Below are 20,568 nucleotides of genomic sequence, written 5' to 3'. Positions count from 1 at the left end.
CGGGCCTTCCCGCTTCCCGTACCCGCCCCAATCACCTCACGCGGCATCATCAGCGTGCGCCGGCGGGGGAGACACCTCCCTTCCGCCCGCCGCCGAGGGGGAGCGGCGTTGCCATGGCGAAGCGCGCCGTGGGACACGCCGAGAGGGGCGGGCGGCTCGCGGGGGTGCCCGGCGTGGCCATGGCCTTCCCGGGGCGCAGGCCCCAGCTGTACCGCTGGCGGCGCCTCACCGCCGAGGCCAGACCGAAGGTAACGGGGCCTGACGGGCCGCGGGACGGCGGTGCGGAGGGCGCTAGAGGGCGCCCTGCAGGGCGCTGTCCAATCAGGGCGCGCCCTCTCGGGTGAGGGGCCGCGCGCGGCCGCCACGCCCCCAACGGCTTAAACGGTGGGCGGGCTGGGCCTGGCCGAGGGTCCTGCGTGGGTAGTGCATACGTGAGGCGGCCCCGTGGGATCCCGAGCGCTTTTAAGAGCAGGGTCGGGGTCAGAAAAGAGGTTTCCCGGGTCTGTGGGAGGGCTGCAGTAACGGCCGTTTGATTTGCCAGTGGATGGGAAGTCTGCGCTGCGCTCGTGTGAATGGTGCTAAATTTGGCAGCATTAAACTCTGGCTCAAAAAAAGAGATAAGTGGTTGCAACACTGCTATTTCTTTTAATCTTATTTCCAGCCAAGGTTTGACTCTGATAACTTGGAACACTGGATCAAGGTGAAGTAACTTGCACAGTAACTCGCTCAAGAGTAAGGTACCATGTTGCTACGCATAAAACTCTTGGGTCACACACAAAACTTGCTGTTGAGCAGTACTGCAGGTTGTATGTATGGGCAAGTAATACAAGAGATTTACCCCAAAGCACCATCTCCTGCATCTACAACCACCTGAGACCAAGGAAAATGAATTCTAGGGTGAACTTCCTTTTGTTTTGCTTCTTTGGGCACCCCCCAAGCTCCCACCTTCAGCCTGCTTCTTATGGCAGGTAGGAGTGTGCATCTGCCTCCTCATGCAGCCTCCTAGGCCTCTGGCAGCAGCCTGCTCTGGTTGCACTAGCACAAAGGGAAGAAGTTCTGCAGACATGTGGACTGTCTGGGGTACAGGTGTTACACGTGAAAACACAGTGACATGTCAGGACCATTTACACCTCAGAGAGATGAATATGGGACAGAAAATCTCTCAGACTATTTACACAGTGGCCAGCCTGGTTATGACAAAATGCTGATACCAAATTTCATAGTTGGTGGTTGCTGGGGACTAGCTCAGCAAGTCTCCATCCAGCCCACAGGGGATGGGTGTTTGCATTCTCCCTATGTGTTCTCCAATCACTATGATTGGCACTAATTGCCAAATGAATGCTTATTACTTAATGATTTCTAAGTCCAATTTCTCCAGTCAATCGAGCAGTCAGAGAAACGTGTTTCAAAAGAAATCTATTTCTTATAACAGCCATGCTGTCTTGTGTTACATTCCCACTGATTTGCTCTCTCTGGAGGAGAAACCTGGATATAGGAAGTTTAAAAATTAATATCCAGCAGTCCTTAGAAATGTTTTCCTTTCTTTAATTTAAAGAGAGTGGACCAACCCTCTGAATATGCTGTCTCTGAAGCTTTTTCCCTTGAAAAGTCAAGGTATCCACAGGGGCCTTGTGGTCCTGTGACAAATTTGGAAACCGTGGAACAGCTGCAAGATCATGATGATGCCTGTGAGGAAGGTGAGCTGAAATACTGCTTGCTACAAGCTGCCTAAAATGAACTGTTCTTAATCCAGCATTGTGGTTCTGGTCTGAACAGGCTCTTGCAAAGCTTGAGACCATGAGAAACAATTCATAGTAAGATGTCTTTCATCTAATGGAGAAAGGCATAAGAAGAATCAATTGCTGGAGTTCAAGGTAGATCTTAATTAGCATACCTAAGAGAAGGATAAACTCTCTGTCTCCTGGAGATTTCAGGTTAAGACGAGGATGAATACTGCCCTTGAAGACACACTGTATGGTCAAATACAAGTTAGTGGGCTATAGGAAACTGGATGAAATTAGCTGACATATTTTTGATAGCAGGCCAGATGTGAAAATGGAGTTGCTCTGTGTAACTTCCACATCTACGAATAATTGTGTGGTTTTGCTTTGATTCCCATGCAAAATTTTCCTCACTAATTAGCTAACTAAATATTCCCTTTGTAATGCCTGCAGCCACAAGTGCTTACTGAAATTTGAAAATAAAACTGTGGTACATTTGAAAAAAAAAAAAAAGAGAGAGGGAAATTATCTCCCATCAGCGCTAGAAGTACATCTGCAGTGTAAAAAGCTGATAGGAGACAGGATTTTAAAAACTGAGTTAACCATTCTTTTAAGACTCAAAAGTGAGCCTTACCGAGTGGAACGAAGACCCATCTCAAGCATCCACTTCAATACAGGAAGTCAGCTTTTTCACTTGTAATCATTACTAATAGCATGGAATACACCTACCTGCTTACAGTGCACTCTGAATGCATTATACAGCATAGTGCCTCAAAAGGAGCTGTCTTTGCAATTGGTGGAAAAGTTGCTTGCTTTCCTCATGTTTCTTTATTATTTTTGTTTACCCTTCTCTGCTAGGGTTTTCCTTTTTATAGCTACCAATCCCTCAGAATTATTCCTAGCTCAACTGAAAGCCTTTTATCTGGAGTCCATTATTAGAATACTTAATGGTATTAAGTACACATAGTCCACTTTGCAAAGAAAGGTATCGATAAGAGAAGTGCCAGAACTCTTTCACTCCAGTTATGAGGAGCTCACATTTCCCAGTCAAAAAAGTAACCCTTCCCCAAGTGATAAGCTGTTTTTCTCTCTTCTTTCTGTTACCAGATATATTTCCTTGTTCCTGAGCTGGCCTGAGAGATTATGAAAGAGAACAAAAATTATTTGAAGGACAATAAACATTAGATTTATGTTTTCTTCAAAAAACCCACCCCTTTTTAAGGAAGTTTTAAAAAGGCTTTATTGCCTTAGAAATACCAGGACTGAATGGGAGCATCTTCATTTTGTCTTAGAACTAGAGATTTGGAGCAGCTGCTTCCTCCTGTCTATGAGCTGTGTACCTTTACAGGGGATGACTTGCACTACAGTGGCTGCTGAGATCCCTGCTCTTCGCCCATGCTTACCGCATGGATGGCTCAGGATGGCTCAGCTTCTCGTGGGGCTGCTCCTGATGCTCTGCAGTTTACAGCCCTGCGTTCTGCTTCAGGAACAGCTTGGCCACCCATGCAGCGAGGCCAGGTGGTTTGTTGAGGCAGCAGCCACGTTAGCTGTCCTTGCTTTAAAGTAGGAACTCTGAAAAAGGAATTTTTGCGTTTTTCCACAGAAGAGTGGAGATGCAAATAAAGTCCACAGGAGGACTTTATACCCAGTTGTTCATTAGGCATTTGAGCTCACTGAGGAGTACCAAATCCATGATGGGTGCATTCCTGTAGTTGCAGTCTTAATTCTGAGTACAGGTGGTCCCTGGTGAAGCTTGCCACCTGACAGATTTGTAATCTAGACTCACTAGTTGTTCCTTGGAGCTGTCGTACTTGCAAAGGTTAACCTGTACACATGAAGCAAACATTTGTCCAAACAGTAGTTCTTTTTGTATTTAACATATGACAACCTTGGCTGTACATGTGGAAAATATCTAAGTGTCTGCAAGTGCAGTGGTAAAACATATGAAAGCTATCTAAGTTATGAATTACCTCATGTGAATTCCATCTCCTTGATAAATGCTATAATAATCACAGAAGTAATCTAAATGTCCACAGAATCTTGTAGGAAAAATGAGGTGGAGAAGAATTAATTTGTGACATATGTGACAGGGAAAAAGTTTGCCACCTTCTCTTCCTGTTCTTTTATAGATCAAGAAGATGAGAGCAGAACTATTAGCCTTATTCCATTGTCTGTTGCAGATCAGCTTTCAGTCATTTTAGACAGCCTTCCCAGCATGTGATATAACTATCCCAGAGACAGTCTTGCTAGTTTACACTTACCCATATATTTTTTAAGCAAGTGAAGTCATCAGTCTCTTTCCTCATGATAGCCCAAGAGCTGCTCAGTAACTGGATGAAGTCCAAACTGCAACTGGAGCTGATGAGCAATGGAGAAGAGGAAGTTGACTCTGTCCTCCTGGAAAAGCCTTCTGCAGCCGCTCTGAAGTACAAGCAGTTTGATGGTGAGAGCACAACAAAGCAGTTCCTGGCTTCCTTTCTGAGGATGTGCTGGAAGGGAGCCAGGCTTCATGGCTTGTCAGACTGAGAGGTAAAAGTTGCTTTGAGGCCAGGGTAGAGGGCTCGGTAGAAACAAGATTAGAGGTGATGATTTTTCTCCCCCAGCTCTTACAGCAGCTTGCTGTAGGGCTGCACAAACACACCTCATAAACATTCGATGTCTCCCTTTGTAAAAGAGAAATTTTATTTCTTTTGTCTATGGGTATTTGTGAGGCCTGTCAAATTTAAACAGCCGTTTGAGATGCTCAGAGGCAAGGCAGTAAAAAATGGATGAAATGTTGTTACTGCTCTAGTGTGTTCAATGGGAGACTGATTAAGACTCTTTGGGGATAAATGGAGTGCAGTCAGTGTGTCCGCTTTCATCAGAAATGCATTCACAGTCTGGGAAAGTGATCCCTTTAATTACGTTAGGCTTTGTGATCTGAGACAGGGGTTTATTCATTTCAGACTAGCCTGAGATAATCTGAATTCCTCATTTCAGACTTGTGCAGCTATCTGGAACATGAATTGGAAAGTTCTTCTGTCCAAGAATACCTACAGCATCTTTTGCAGAGTGAAGTTGTGAACTGTGGGATAGTGGAAGACCTTAGACTTGAAGACATCAAGGAAAAACAAAAACTTGCAGATCCACGAATAATCATGGAGCTCAGACACAAGCAGGTGAGCAGGCAAGGCAGCACAGTTAAAAGGAATAAGATGGAGGATTATGGGATTAGAGTAAATGCTCAGTGATACTTCCTCAGTATTCTTTCCCAACCTGCAATAATCTCTAACTTGGAGGCAAATACCTGAGGATACTCTTCCATAGTTTAGCTGAAACATTACTACGTTTCCACATGCACGTTAGCCATTCACAGTAGCTTGCACAGTCAGCTTTCACTACACCTGTTCAGGTTTTCCCCCTTTCCGAAGACTGACAGGAAAAGCCGCCATGGCAGTCAGTTCTGAGTTTGCTCCCATCAAGTAATACTGGTTTAACCTCACTCGCTTGAATGGAGTTTTTTGCTGGTCTGAGAGCAGAACCAGTCCAGTCAGTGCCAGCTAAGGATAGGGTTGCTTGCTTCATGTGAAAGGTGGATTGTGACCCACCCTGTTCAGTGTACAATGAACCTCAAATTCTTCAGCCTTTGGCATCTGCTTTGACTTTTGCTGATTTCCTCCTCCCCAGGTGAAAGAAAACCGAGTGAGGCGTCAGAAGGCATTAGAGCTTCAGAGACAAGAAAAGTCCCTGAAGAAATCACTTCTGTCTGAGGCCAAGCTCCAAGCACAGGAGGAGAACAGAAGGAAGGCCCTGAAGGCCAAGAAGGAGGAAGAGGAGATCCAGAGGGAAATGGTGAAGCTGCGAAAGGAAATGGCTGAGAAGAGGCACACCATGGCAGAAGCATGGAGAATGTAAGAGGGAGAGGGGGGCATGGAAAGAACCATATGAAGAACACTTCTCTTATCAGCTCCTTTTGCTAAATGTAAGAGGAGTGGTGGTCCCAAAGGAAACATCTGCTATTCCTCTGTCTCCGAACTCTCCCAAACCTTTTATTCCTTTGTTACCAACATCAATGGCAGAGTTTATCATTAGTAGGAAGATGGGCTAAAGATACTGTTAGCCTCCCCTCAGCCATTACCAGTATGTACACTGAATCACAAAGTAGGAGTATGTTTGCACCACCGTGTATTCTCTGTGGCCACATCCAGCCTTGTTAGCGTCTAATGCAGCATGAAAGCCAGTACACAAAAAAAAAAAAAAAAAAAAAAAAAAAAAAAGTAGTCTGTGTTGAAAGCCTAGCACTTACAATACTTCCTCTGCTATGAGAGAATAAAGAGCATTCTTGGCTGAGAATTCTGCAGAGATATAATTTTTGCTTCTGCTGAGCTTGGATTGTCACAGAGATGTGACTTGTAGGGATGCCATTTATTTACGTAGGCAGCCCTGAGATCCTAAATCTTCTCATGCAAGTGCTTTACTGAAATCTTACTATTTGCTTCTGCCTGCTATATTTTGGAAATACTCCAGACTGTTTAATCTCTGGGACCCCAAACCATGACAGAGGCTGTTTTCTAAGAAGGCTGAATTAAATAATCAGCAACTTTCTAAGCTGTAGAGGTGATTCTCTTAGGATTGGCCAAAAAGAGAGTGAAATCTGTGCTACAGTACTTTCCTCATTGTATTAGATCTGTATGTTTGTTCACTTTCCAGGGAGAGGAAGAGACAACAAAAAAGTCAGAAGCTGTCAATGCAGGAGGTATCTATTACTGCATCACCACCGCTGGTCCTGAAGAAAGAACAGCAAGGAGAGGAGAAACAGAGAAAGGCTCAGGAACTGCTGCGCAGGATTCACACCAATAAGCAGAGAGTGAGCATCACCCTTCTTTATCTGAGACTCCGAGCTACCTGCCCTCAGCTACCATTTGCAAAACTGAAGTAAAAAGTCCTGGTTATCAGAATTTTTTACTTCTTCCACGCCCTCCTCCTGATACCAGGAAAGTAGAAGAGCAGGGCAAAAAGTATCTTGTAAGACTAGGAGCAAGAAATCCTGAGCCTCCATCCCCGGTGTGTCTGTGCCTTAAGTGTACTCAGTAGGACGTTTCACTTAGAATTGTGGAAAAGATGTGGCTCCCAGGACAGTTGCGAATGTAAAGGCTTCTGCAACTGATAAATAGGCAGATGTACAGAGGAGGCAGCGGAGCAAGATTTGTTTTCCCTTGAAGAAGGAAGTAAAAGGGGGGAAGTGGCACAAAAGGGCCTCAGAAGCCCTTATTGTGTGTATGGAAAGATATTTTAAAGATTGCTTTGCAGACCCTGGTGCAGGAGCAGGGAGAGGAAAGAGGAGAGAAGCGCTGAGGCCTGGGATGAATTTTGAGCTGGGTCTCCAAGAGTTGAAGTATGCCAGCACATCCACGGTAACGAGTTCCTCAAGGATCCACTCCCACTGGGTGCAGCAGGATATTCTGTGATACTGCAACAGCTCTTCTGAGGCAAACATGCAGACTTTAATAATTCCTAGTAGGAACCTATTTCTTTTACCCTCATTATTCTGATACCATGGCCAGCTCTGGGTTAAACACCTAGTTGTATCAAATACTTGCAATTAAAGAGCAATTTTTTTGTACTGAATAATTTTATATGGGCAGTCTCAGCAAAGGGAATACATTTCCCTGAGTGCAGGTATGAATGCCATCCATCACGTAATGTTTTTAATTAATAGAGCAGTCATCGTCATATGTCACTACCTACATCTAGAATTTTTTTTATAGAACCACCCCATAGTTTTTATGGTGATTCTCCCCATGGCTCACTTCATCTGCCCATCTGCTGGATTTGAGCTTGGCTACTGTTTAGCAGTACACAACCTCTCTCCAGCACAGTCTAAGCTATGAAGATAAGCCTGAATGAAACCACAGAACAATTTAGGGCTGGCATAATTTGAGAAGCCACAGCTTAGCTAAGCAATGGTGACACTTTGATTATTTTCCTAAAGCAGAAAGAAATAGCTAATGCATTGACATTTTGTCCTTTTTGTAACTCTCCATTTGGAGATTTCAGTGAGAGGAATGCAATTAAAACAAGGCATTATGACAAAAGGGGAACAGCTGAGTCCTGTGAGTTGACCCACTGGAGGATCAAAATGAACAGTGTTTGCAGTGACAGGGCTAGAATTATGGGGTAGATTAGATAGTAAATTGCTGTTCTGTACAATGTAAATCACTCCCAGAGGCAGCGAGTCTAATTACACAATAGGGGAAAGGTTTGGCTTCCTACTGGAACAAGGGTGAGCTTAGGTCATGTCATAATTTCACACTAGGAAGTGTCTTGATTTTTGTCTAAGTTAAAAAAAAAAACCCACAAGTGGTCCATGGAGATATTTGTGAACTGTTCTCCACAGAAGTGTTCTTACCTGTAGCATCTTAGACATTTTCTAGATTTTGAAACATCTTTCCTGTCTGTAGAAATTCTGTGTTCCTCACCCATTTTATTCCTTTACGCTTGGTGAACTAAGTGCGTTTCACTCAAAAGTGTAGAGCCCCATGGTGTTATCTTTCTAGCCCCTTTCTGGTTTTTGTAGAAGACCTGCACATGCTCTGCATTATTTTTTTTACCCTCAAGGTAATTGTTGAAAGTGGGGACTCTAAAAAGAATCTCAAAAAGGAAAGTCAGATAAGGGGAAGGGTGGAAAGGATCAGCATTTGTGTGACGGGCTGTATCTTGCTCATTGGTTTTCTGAAACTCTCCCATGCAGTGCATGCAACGACATTTCTCTGCTTGGCTGAAAGTCATTCTGGAGCACAGGATTAAAATGGGAAAAGCCAGAGCCCTTGCTGACTGGAAATGCCAACTGAAGGCCCTGCAAGCCTGGAGAAACTATACTTGGGCCCAGAAAGTAGAGCAGGAGACACAGCAATTGGAAGTTCATCTCCAAGATCAAAACAGGTAGTGACCCTACACTGTGGAATTCCTCCTACTGCAGCAGTACTCGGGCAGTGCAGTGATCAGGGACTGTAAAAGGCACTTGCCAGTTAGCCAGCAGGAGGAAAAATAGCTTTTAGAGAAAATTGTTACATTGCCTGTAGTCTGCCAGCGGCATTGTGGCACAGATGAAAAGGAGGACAGAGATAAACAAGAGCTTTAACATTTTCCAACAAGCCTGCATCTCACTTTCTCTGTAGATGTCTTTCCTGGAGATCTCACCCTGGCTTGCTCTGGACCCCGGAGAATGTGAGGTGCCATATTTATTCCTGATTAATATAGTTATTTCTTGTTTCAGTAGTAGTATAGCAGAGATCATTTTGGCCAGTACCTTTCATTAAGGAGGCTGTTGGATGAGTTCCTTATCAGCCAGAGAACATTTTGCTCTTGCAGGTGTCTGGCAGGCTGTGTGGTGAGGCACTGCTGCTTCCCCCTATGCAGCTGGCAAGGGAACAGGATACCTCTTTTGCACCTATCCTACAGCCCAAGGATGACACAGGAAATTGCAAAATGTGAACTAGGGAAACTTACTTCAAAATAATGGGCGTCCTTTCTGCCCTCCCACTCCACCTTGGAGAAACTCTGTACAGCTTTGGAGGGCCTTCAGAGTTAAGCGACAAAATGACTCGGGAAGTTATGGGGCCTCGTGCCATGGCCTGAACTGCTGTACTTGATGCAGTTGTTCCAGGCAGGCCTGGGCAGAAGCCTCACTCCTATCATAACACAAGTGCTTTCTCATTCAGGAAAAAACAACTGTCTGTGGAGCATAACCAGCGACGGCTTTTGCGCTGCTGCTTTCTGGCATGGCAGCACTGGAGCCAAGCAGAGACAGAAAAGCGAGAGCTGCAGATCAAGAGGGAGGAGACGAAGAGAAAGATGGCACAGCTGCTGGAGGCAGTGTCACTGGGGAAGAGTGGTCTGGACAGGCCACTGGAGGTTAACAAGCCTGGGACAGCAGAAGTAAACCATCATCAAGATTTGCAGCAAGACAAGGTAAATCCTTCCCATGTAGTTTTGTCTATTGGCATCTCAGTACTCTTACAAAGTACTTCTTTTGTGCAATCTGAAATAGAGTACATCATTGTCCCAGAGGAAGGCTTCCTTCCCAGGGTGACGCCCAAATACCTGCCTGCAACTGTTTAGGAGAGGTCTTTAAAAATCAGAGGCAAACGTGAAGGGCAATGGATGAGTTTTAAAAATAATCTCTAATGCTGCCAGAGAACAACCCTTCATGTACTGTGAGTCGCAATGAGCATCCCACCCCCAGATCACTTTTGCTGAGAGATTAGTTACATCTTTGATGCCTGCTTAGACTTAATAACGCTTGACTGCATGACAAGAGATTTTGTCATGCCAGTGCAGCTCTCTGGCTTTTAAGCATGGGGGAAAAGAGTTCTCACTGGCTGTTTCAGGATAATGCGCATCATAAGGAGGTAGGAGAGGGGAATCAGAGGTTGCTTCCTTTAAATTGTCATTTGTCGGGTCAGAGCCTGCCCTTCCTTTCTGTCTATAAAACCTGTACCACAGCAGTATCCCGATCCCAGCGTGAGAGCTCACACACACATATTGCAGGTCAAGCTTTTCATTCGCTTAAGCATCAGAAAAAGTTGATTTCTTACGGTGCTTATATCATCCTAGTAGGCCCGTATTTTTCTTCTGATGCACTGGTAAAATTTGTGCTGGAAAGATGGGACTGAATTTGGGGGTTGACCTAGGAATCAGAAAGCAGACCTTGCATCTGATGCCTCTTCAGAGAAAGATCATGTGTCAGAAAAAGCGCAGCCTCATTCCCCACTGTGCACCAGTTTCATGGTAATATTTATCAAAGCTGGAGAGGAGGATGAGGAAGCAGCACCTTGTAGACTTCTCTTCCATCTGAAAAGGGACTGTCCAGTAGATCAGCCATGTAGATCACTTCAACAACTGTTTTTTCCTTTATTCTCTGTCTGAGCACTGAATGGGGACAACAGTCCAAAAGGGAGTGTGCTAATCCCTGAGAGGTGAGCTAACCCCTGAGAAATGAGCTGTCCCAAGCTGTGCTCCCTAACAAAATAGTCAGGATGTACTCCTGCCAGAGCTCTTGCCTGATCAGGATTTCTTCCTCCCAGTGAAATGGCACACAGCTCCTTAACAGTTCTTTCCCACAGCCTCCCATTTTGTGCATAATGGGGCCCCTCTGCCTTGGCTAAGAACTGGATAAAGATTGCATAGCTGAGATTACCCTATTTCTCTGGCATCTCACTAGATTTGTATTAAAGAAACACTTACTATGTAGGAAGGGCAGAAGAGTGCTTGGTTTTAGTCAATGCCAAGTTTTCCTCATTTCTTTTTTTTTTTTTTTTCCCCCCTCCTAGCCAACTGAAACTTGCCTTATACAGAAAGAACCTGACCAGACCAGAGACCACTCTTGTTGGGACGCTGCTCACACATCTCATTCCTACAGAAAACCCAAATTTGCCTGGGAGATTACCATAAGACATGCAGCCCTGAGTGCCCAGGACCAGGCTGTGTACAGCAATCAAATAGCCACTCTCCCCCGGCAGTTTCAGGCACCTGGTTCAAAGACAGCTCCTGCTTATGGTAGCCGTTTTGAGCACCGTCATGCCTTCCAGCAATGTCTAATTGAGGAACAGAGGCAGCAGCTTGAGAAACAGCAAAAGCTGATCCTTGAACTGCAGGAAAATCAGAGGCTGAGCAGAGCTAAAGAAGATGCAGCACAAGCCATGGCTGTAACCCAGCCTCTTAATAACTCTGCTTCACAAACCAGGAAGGAAAAACTGAAGAGGGAAAAACAATCCAGATGCAAGAATACAACCCATTTGAGGTATATGCCCCGATAAAGCAGGCTCAGTCAGCATGTCTCATTCCTACTCGAGCCAGGATTTGCCAGGCACACTTCAGTCATGCTAGTCCTATCTGCTCTTCCTCTCACCTGTGACTTAGTCTCAAGGGTAGTATCAGGCTGGCCACAGTTCTCTGTCCTTCTCCTTTTTGCAATGACTCGACACCACGTGATCCATACAGGATCAACTTAGAAACAGCAACACTAGTGTCACACATAGTAGCAGCAGGGATTTATTTAGTTACGAAAAAAGAGAGTGTCATCCTCAGTATTTCAGAACATGCAGCAGCCCTGGGTACTCAGCTCCTTTGCAAGGATGCATCATTAATACCATTTCAAGCAGAAGAAATGTGTATCAGGGATTCAGAATGAAAATGCAGCACAATGGAGGACAGAAACTACAAGGCCTGTTTCTCAACCATAGGTGGTAGGTGTGAGACATTATTTGACCACATTAATTGATGAATTTCTTTACTCTTTCCTTTCATAGTCCACCTGTTTCTCATGGGCCAGAAAGCACAAGGGCAGCGATGCAAGGCAGGAGGCCCTCCAGCCAGCTGACCTCAGCTCATCCCATACTGAAAGGTACTGTTCTAGATAGCAAAGACCATTTCAGACCACTTTTCTCAACAGCTTGTCTGGAAACTCCTCTCTTTCTTTGCCTCAGCCTTGCTGAGTAATGATGACAGTATGTAAGTAAAACTCAGCACTCTTTCCCAGCCTGACCAGCACTGTGAGAGGGTGAGCTGTTTTCATGCCCAAGTCAGGCATCTGTAAAACGTGGGCCACTGCAAGCTCCTCAAGTCCATGCTTAGTACACTGTGGTAGCAATTACTCCTAACACTTGTGATTGTTTCTGGTGTGACAAGACTCAGAGAGAGAAGCTCTACAGGGTTTTTTGCTGTCAGTCTTATTCCCTTCATTGTCCATCCACGTAATGCTTAAACTGGCCAGTCATTTCATCTAACTTTGACAGAGGTATTGAGATTTCAAAGGGAATTAAGTGCCTACCCAAGGTTTTGTGAGACAACAGTAGCTAGGCTGGGGAAGGAGCTCCAGATCCCTGCCTTCTGTGAGATATCTCCCCTTCTCTGGCCACACTGGCACAGCATATACACGTTAAACATGCAGCACAGCCTTTTCATGCAGTAAATTAAGATCAGGTTCTGTTATATCCCTAGGTCATGTTCTTCCATATCAACTGGGGGGTGGTCACAGTCTGCATGAAAAGTTGTCTGGAATATGATCATTATGATGTTTTAACAGTTTCGGGATCACTAGAGCTTTTGGGCCATGATAGTTGGGCATTAATAGTTGCCTTTCATTAACTGACTGTGTTCAGCTCCAATGCTACCTAGTCCAAGCCATCACTCACTCTGATTTGCCTGAACTCTGTACACCTTAAAGACAGTAAGCGTATTTGCAGAGCACTCAAGTGCTTTTGTTTGAAGATCCCAAAAAAGTTCAGTGAATAAGTTATCACTGGATGATTTTCCCTTGGCAGAGAATTCTGGGACAGCTGAGAGGAGAAAAGAATCTGAGGAAACCTATTGTGGTCAAAAACACTTAAATGCCCCCCAGTTATCAATTACTCCAGCCTGTGCTTTGTTTGCGACTTCGGAAGAAGCAAGCACGGTTTCTCAACTCCACTACATGTTCTGTGTGGTCACGTCAGCGCTGTAACACCTTCGCTGATAGCCAGCAAGATCACCGCATTGCAATTTATCTCCCAAAAGAAGCATTAAGCAGTAGTTTCTCACTAGTGGGACCAAGTACTTGTGTGTCACTGTGGCAGGGATGCTTTCCATCACGAAGTCGCTCTTTAAATAAGCAATTGGAGCTTACTGGAGACCTCATAGCAATTGCTGCTAAATCAGGTGCCCTGAGCCTCAGCACTCAGGGAAGACAGGGATAAAAACCTCTGAACGCAGCTCCTTTCATAACTGAGCCTCATGGGTGTGACTGTCAACCAAGGAGGGTGGAGTGAAATCTAATTGGGGTAGTCCTGAGTCATCTCATAAATGTTTATGGGTTCCTTGTTCATGACACTGCCAGCCGTAAGAGGCAGCAGAAAGCAAGTCCCTTTGTGCTGGCATTGCCAGGTCAATGGGGGTCTGGCAGTAGAGTGAAGTGGTCGTCCTTGTTCACCAAACTTCTGCCACTATCCTATAGCTCATTTCTACTAAGCCTTATGTCCTCTGTTTCTGTAGCTATGGAGGAGAGAGCAACTCAGCGGGCAGAACGAAGGAGGAAACTAGAAGAAGCCAAACAACGAAGAGAAGAGGAAAAATTGGTAAGGGAAGTGGAAAGTGAAATAAAGTCTCTTTCACACCATTCCAGTTACAAGAAATGCTGTTTTAACCCCAGAGTCAGGGACCAAGAAAAGGCCCTTTATCCAAAACAGGAGTTTTATAGCTTGTGAGAAAGCAGATGTCCAGCACACATCAAAAGAAGTAGTTATTGCTGCATTTGCATATGGTGATGGCACTAGCCCTGCCATATCACAGGCAGACACTTCATGTTGAGGCAGTTGCAATTCTAGAAGCAGCCTCCCTTAGTACCCCCCCAAACGCTCCTTTCACACCGACCCATGACCATAACTTGTCCTTGCCAAGGATGGGAAGGGTGGAAGTGCATGCAGAGATCCACTTGATTGGACCTCACAATGGTAGGTTTCCCCTCCCCTGCCTTTCCTGTCTGGTCACGTGCAGCTTGAGGACGTGCAGTCTCACCTAGTAAAAATCCTGCATCTTTCTAGCAAATCTCTGCTGAAGAGAGAAGATACTGACAATGTGTGTGTAGTTAATACACAAATTCTGTGATACACATCCAACAGAGGAGCCTTCTTAGCTTCAGGGCATTAAGCTGTTACTGAAAACATTGATAGTAAGTTGCATTCGGATTAGAAAGCTCAGAACTGGGGTCCTAAAACAACCAGTGTGTCTTCCTTCTCCAAGCAAGAGAGATGCACTCGCATACACAGGAGACTGAAACGAGCCTTAGAGAACACTTTAACCATAGAGTGGACAGACAAGCATCAGATTAGGTTTCCTCAGCTGCAGTTGCCACAATCATAGAGATCAGGAAGCACATAGTAATCATGCATTAAGGTTGGTGTGGGTTTTAGGCCTTTGATGCATACATCAAGAGCAAAAGCTTTGTGAAATGAAAGCGGAGTGGGGTTTGCAAGGGGAGTAGATAAACATTCAGAGATGGATATTGTGCCAAGTATGACCAGTACTGAAGTAAAACAACTTCTTTGATCTTCAGTGTTTGGGGAAAGAAATGTTTGGGTGCCTGTAACACTGCTTTGCATGTAGAAGTAAAACTTCAGAGCAGGGCCCAGGGATTCAGAACTGACTTCGGCAATCAGATTATCAATAAATAACTTGGTGTATGGTTTAAATTTTTTAGGGGAAGAGTGGGCAAATACTATAACTTAAGGCAAAGAAAGATATATATAGGTAGTAGAAAGAACAGTCCCTCCTTCCTCTCCCTTCCACAGTTCATTGCCCAGCGCAGATCATGTCTAGTATGTGACAAAGTCTGCTTCCTTCTGAAGTTTCAGGTGCTGGTCAATACTAGAGGAATACTGGGAGAGCTTAGAGGTCTGTGTTCTCTGAAAAGGTCACATGTGCCAAATCAAATTTCACTTTCCTCCATTTCAAGGCCCAGCTGAAGGCTGAAGAGGAAGCACGACAGAGGAAGGAGGCCGAAGAAAAGGAAGCTCAGCAGGAAAAACAACGGGAGGAGAGAAGGCAGCAGAAGCTGGTGACCAAACACCTCACCTGTTTCCCCCCCTTTAGCAGGGATAGGGAAGAAGAGCCATTACCCACTAGCACTCAGTCAGCAGCCAGAATAATGTGAACTGAAGGTCTTCATTAGCAGAGCAGAGTTCCACAGCACAGCACCTGCTATATAGACAATGATACCAGTCACAAACACACAATTTAAAAGTAAACAAGCCTGACATATATCAAGGGCAACTTTCCACCTGAAGACTAGAAGTATGCTCTCCTTGGAGCTAGCGTAGGAATAGCCCCACTTCATTACTGTTACTTGGAAGTGAGCTGTCCTAATAACCCAAATAGCACATTTGAAATCCTACAGGAATTTGACCTACAACTACTGTTCTACTTGCATTGAGTGTTTTAGGATGTTTGACCTTCATCCCTGAGTCTCAGTCAAAAGTAATATTGTACAGTTATATAATACCCACATCCCTTCCCTAGTATTTAGGCTAGATTAAGTGGTAGGGTCCATGTGTAAACTCAGAATCATTTTTTGACATGTTTTCAATCTAGTTTTGTAAACATAGTGTCCTGGTTTCGGCTGGGACAGAGTTAACTCTCTTCTTAGTAGCTGGTACAGTGCTGTGTTTTGGATTGGGGAGCAGGAAGCGGCTGCGTGGTGCTTAGTTGCTGGCTGGGGTTAAACCACAAGACATAGAAAGCTGCCCTCCTTAAGCTCACCAAAGCACCCCTCCCCACGTTGATGAAGGCCCATCAAAAGGAGGTTTCTGCTACATCAGCACTGCTGGTAGCCACAGATTTTGTGTCTGCTACAGTAACACCAAACTGCAGTGCTGAGGGAAGGCCATGTGCTGATACATGGCCCAAGGAAATGTCCAGAAATACCATCATCTTCCATGAGAATTTTCAAGACAGTTTGCTCTGCTTTCTACCACAGGTTCTAGTACATGGGGTCATGTCTGGTCTGCACTGCTAAAGATGATGCAGATCCCCATTTCCTGTCAGGTCAGGACCTCCAGCTCCAATATGACAATCTATTTTCATTGCTTAACATCCTCTTCATCCAGAGTGAATTAAAACTACTGCTCTTTGTATTGTAGAAAGAGCTGGAGAAGCAGAGGAGGCTGGAGAAAGTGCAGCAGCTCCAGAAAAAGGCCAGAGATCACTATGAGAAGGTCCTGCTCAGAAAGCTGGGGATGGTGCCATGGAAAAGCCTGAGGGAGCAAGCCAAGGAAAACCTGGTGGTAAGTGCTGAGGATAAAGGAAAGGACTGGTGTCATGGAAGGAAGGGAAGAAGAACGGATGCAGCATTTAGCAGAAACCTTAATAGGCTCTTAAGCCAGGTAGAGATGGAGAAAGCAAAAATTCTCCCTGCACACCCTGCCCTATCTTAGTTCTTTAAATCAGTCCATCTGACAATAATCATGAAAGGTCATCAAACCCCACAAGGGTGGCATCCTCATTTATAGCTGATTAAACAGGAACCAAAAGGACAGAGAAAGGAACTAATTTCAATCTAATGAGAAGTCATCTTTTGTTAGCCTCCATTTGTCTGCAGTACTAACTGCCACATGATTTGATGCCAATAACACAGTGGGAGTTAGTTTAGTGTGATACAGCCAAAAAAATAAATTGAAGTTATATGACATGAGCCTGTCAGTTCTCTTGCTCCACAGCAAAGCTAATCAGTAAGACACCACCAAGCCACTGTAGTTATAGTAAACCCCATCCCATCACTAGGGCTTTCCCTCTCTCTGGAGTTGCTGCTGGTGCAGTGTTGGCCACTGCTAGAGGTAGGACACCACAGGTGATAATCCAGTGATCTGTTCTAGCCTGGCCATGTCTTCAGTGCAGAATAGCAAGTGGTAGCTTCTGAGACCCTGACACATAAATATTGCTAATGAAACATTTCTGTACATGACTGAATTGGCATGCCTTATCAGGGGTGGACTAATAACACTCAACCGTATCCTGAAGATTTAGCCAGAGCCCAGGGCTATGTTGGCAAGCTTCCATTTAAGTCACTGGAACTGCAGCTACTTACAGTACTCGACCAAATGCACATAGGCCTCTGGCTGGGAAGAAGTAGAGGGTTAGCAGCTGTTCTGTAAGTCCACCCTGCTGGTCAGCGTTATGAACAGGGTTGGACTAAACTGTTAGAGGCCATGCCTCTGCTCATTCACAATAGGTTAAACTGAGCATCTAATTCAAAAGGATATTCTCTAGAAGTGACGCAGCAGTGGCCTGATAGAGAGACTGGTCTTGTTCCTTATGCTGACCCCTCTTTGTGGGAACCTATCCTGTAAATTATTCCACCTGTCAGACATCTGCATTTTAGGGGCCCCAAAAAGCTGAGGTGATTTTCTAGTGTACCCAGTTTTCTGTAGCTTTATGTTTATGTAGTCACTAGTCCAAGTAACTAGCTGCCGTCTCTGCTGTCTTTATTCAGGTGGCACAAAGGCACCACTGCTTGGGCCTGCAGAGGAAATGCCTGATGACTTGGCTCCAGGACACCCAGGGGAGACTCATGGAGAAGGTGTCTCGGGCTGAGGACTTCTATTCCCATACGTTGCTGAGACAGTGCTTCAGGAACTGGCTAAAGGTTTGCCAGCACCACAGTGGAGAAATGATACCAAGCGAGCTAGCTGCTGCCGCACTTTCCCCTCACCACAGTGCCACTTCACACACCTACAGCCCAATCTTTGCCGAGTTACACTGTCCCCATTCCAGCAACATCATTCCCTCCTTCAGAGACCTTCTTTCAGCTCTCCACTCTCCATCATTCTCCTCCACCCAGGACACTCCTACGTACTGCTCCTCCACCTTTGCATTCTCTCACCCTGCTCCCTGCTGATTTTCCTCCACTCCTGTCCCCATTACCCTTCACTGCCACAGTCTCAGCACTGCTCTGTTTCTGCTTATTGGGCTGGGGGTTGGGAGAAAGAAGCCATTCTCACTTCTTTCTCTGTCCTCCTTCCCTAGTACAAGGATTATCTCTCCACTCTGGAGGAGAGAGTGAGTACCCTCCATGCAGCCTGCCTCATGAGGAAGTATTTCTGGGCATGGTTTGATCTGATCATGGAGGAAAAAAGTACTTTATGGGAGAAGCTGAAGATTGCTACTGAACACAGTAACAAGTAAGTGCACTCCCTTACCAGCAGTTCTTTTTACTTGGGTTTAATATACCCTATAGATTATTTTAGAGACTACTTTTGACAGGTCAATTATCTGCTACCCAAGAATGTGTGAAACAGGTTCTTTATTGCTGGTATTTTGCTTCTGTGATATGCACAGACATCATCAGCAGAGGTTTATGGTAAGAATTTTGCAGCCTGGAAAAAGAAATTTAGTGGTACCCTTCACAGGACTTTTAAGTCTGCTGAAAGACAATACAGTGAAAGCAGATAAGTAGCTGAAACTTTCTAAGCTGATTAGCAGATCTGGCCATGCAGCTTCTGCTAAAAGCTGCCTTAGGAAAATCTTTAAGTACAATTATAGCAAGCCAAATGATTGTGCAGGAATTACACTGTATTGTTTTGTCCACAGCAGATAATTCCGTTCACAAATCCAAAGTTGATCAATTAGAAACCCTACTTAAGGAATCTTTCAGTTTATACCATTGTCAGCCTGACTTGGCAGCGAGAACTACAGCAGACAGTTCTACCGATCATGACTGGAGCTGGACGCAGCCAGTTCGCTCATTGTCCCCTAACTGCATTAGCTGTGCATTTTAACAAGAAGAAGAAACTACTGTCAAAGTTCAGCAGAAAACAGAAGCATGTTCACCTACCCTCACCATGAAAGCATGTCAGCTGCATGCAGTCATGAATAGGCTGCGCCTGTGCGTAGCCCAAACAGGATCTGCAGCACCTTGGAGGAAGAATTAAATTCACCTCTTATGTGGTAGAGTGAACCTGTTCTAGCTTGCCATGTCAGTAAGATCAGAACAGTGCACGATTTAACCCAACAAGCCAGCAAACTGGAGGAACCAGGGAAAATTCAGACCCAGGAAGAGACTGGATTCATTCTACATATGACCTCATATTAGGAGCGTCATCACCTGTCATTCCTTATTACCTCTTCCACTGCTGACTGGCAAAAGGCAGTTCAGGCCTTGACATAGCAAACTATTCTTTAGACAGGACTGTTGCTCCCTATTGCCCATATGGGAACCCAGGGCAAGGCACCTTTGGTGGGGTGATTAAAATCAGGTAAGAATTGGAGCCCAGCTGCCTGCACTCCCAAGTGGTTGGTCTGGACCAAACGAGCCTGCATTTTTCCTGAAGAAACTGCTTTCAGAGACCCTGTTTATTCTGCAAGAAACATCTTTCATCTTGAGTGCTAAGCAAACACCAGCTAACGAATCCTGTCAGAGGGAGGAGCAAAATTCTTGGGGGAGAGGAATAGAGAAGGGCAATGTGTTATTTTTCCCTGGCATGACTGACATATTAATGAAGTGATCTGCATGCAGATGTTTAACATGTCACAGCCCTGACTAGCAGCAGAAAGGACAAATCCCACAGCTATTTTAGGGGAGTTCCCCCCTCAAATAGAACTCATCTTTTGATTACCTGTTATGTTATGCACACATCTGCATGTTGTCACTTTGTTCTTTGTGTCCCCAATTTCTTTAAGGAGAATCATGCTGAATGCGTTCAAGGCATGGAGGCAGTACCCATTACTGATGAAAAAGGAAAGAGAGAGAGAGGAAAGGAGAAACCAGCTACGCAGGAGAGTAGCTGAAATTCTCCCCAACTTTCAAACATGACAGAAGAGAGTCAAAGGAGACTGGGAAAGGGGACAAAAAGACTGATTCTGCTCAGTGCGATCTTCCTACTGACTGAAACAAATCCAAGGGGAAGTCCTGTCCAGTGCAAAGGGTCTTACAGCCAAAGGAAGCTCCCTGGGGTCACTGCTGTTGTAAACTAAGCATATATGGAAACTTACCTGACGGTTTCACTTTGCACTTCAGGGCGTTATTCCCCACAAGGTCCTCCTTGTGTGAAGTCTCCGTAGGGGCGTCTTGGCTGGTGGCAGTGAGGCCTAGGTAACCAAAGCTTAGCACAGGGTGTGTTTCAGGCCAAGACCATTTCCACATGCAGAGCTGCAGCACTGACGTGAATCCTCCTCCATCACAGGAAGCACAGAACTGAACTGCACCTATTTTCCATTAAGCAGTAACCTGGTGCTTTTCTGTTGCCAGTACTCTGTAGGGTGACACAGCTTGATCAGAGAGCGAACAGACCTGACTGTCAGCTGACCCCTAACCACTACTGCGAACTTGGCCACCCAGAGA

The 20,568-nt window shown here is 45.2% G+C and overlaps 1 protein-coding gene across 1 annotated transcript; it reads left to right on the top strand.

The window, feature by feature from the left end:
- The first annotated feature begins 113 nt into the window (after positions 1 to 113).
- On the top strand, positions 114 to 20,040 carry CCDC191 (coiled-coil domain containing 191). The gene is made up of 17 exons (XM_050893691.1): positions 114 to 248; positions 662 to 700; positions 1,556 to 1,697; positions 4,033 to 4,164; positions 4,701 to 4,879; positions 5,388 to 5,611; positions 6,411 to 6,567; positions 8,452 to 8,642; positions 9,422 to 9,671; positions 11,033 to 11,502; positions 12,011 to 12,105; positions 13,731 to 13,813; positions 15,190 to 15,291; positions 16,373 to 16,516; positions 17,722 to 17,874; positions 18,255 to 18,409; positions 19,908 to 20,040. Exons 1-17 carry the CDS (start codon positions 114 to 116, stop codon positions 20,038 to 20,040), a joined length of 2,784 nt encoding a protein of 927 aa, XP_050749648.1.
- The last annotated feature ends 528 nt before the right edge of the window (positions 20,041 to 20,568 follow it).

This window comes from Gymnogyps californianus, chromosome 1 (assembly GCF_018139145.2).
Source record: "Gymnogyps californianus isolate 813 chromosome 1, ASM1813914v2, whole genome shotgun sequence".
NCBI lineage: Eukaryota > Metazoa > Chordata > Aves > Accipitriformes > Cathartidae > Gymnogyps > Gymnogyps californianus.
The sequence above is the reverse complement of the archived record's forward strand: the minus strand, read 5'-3'. Positions and strand labels throughout refer to the sequence as shown.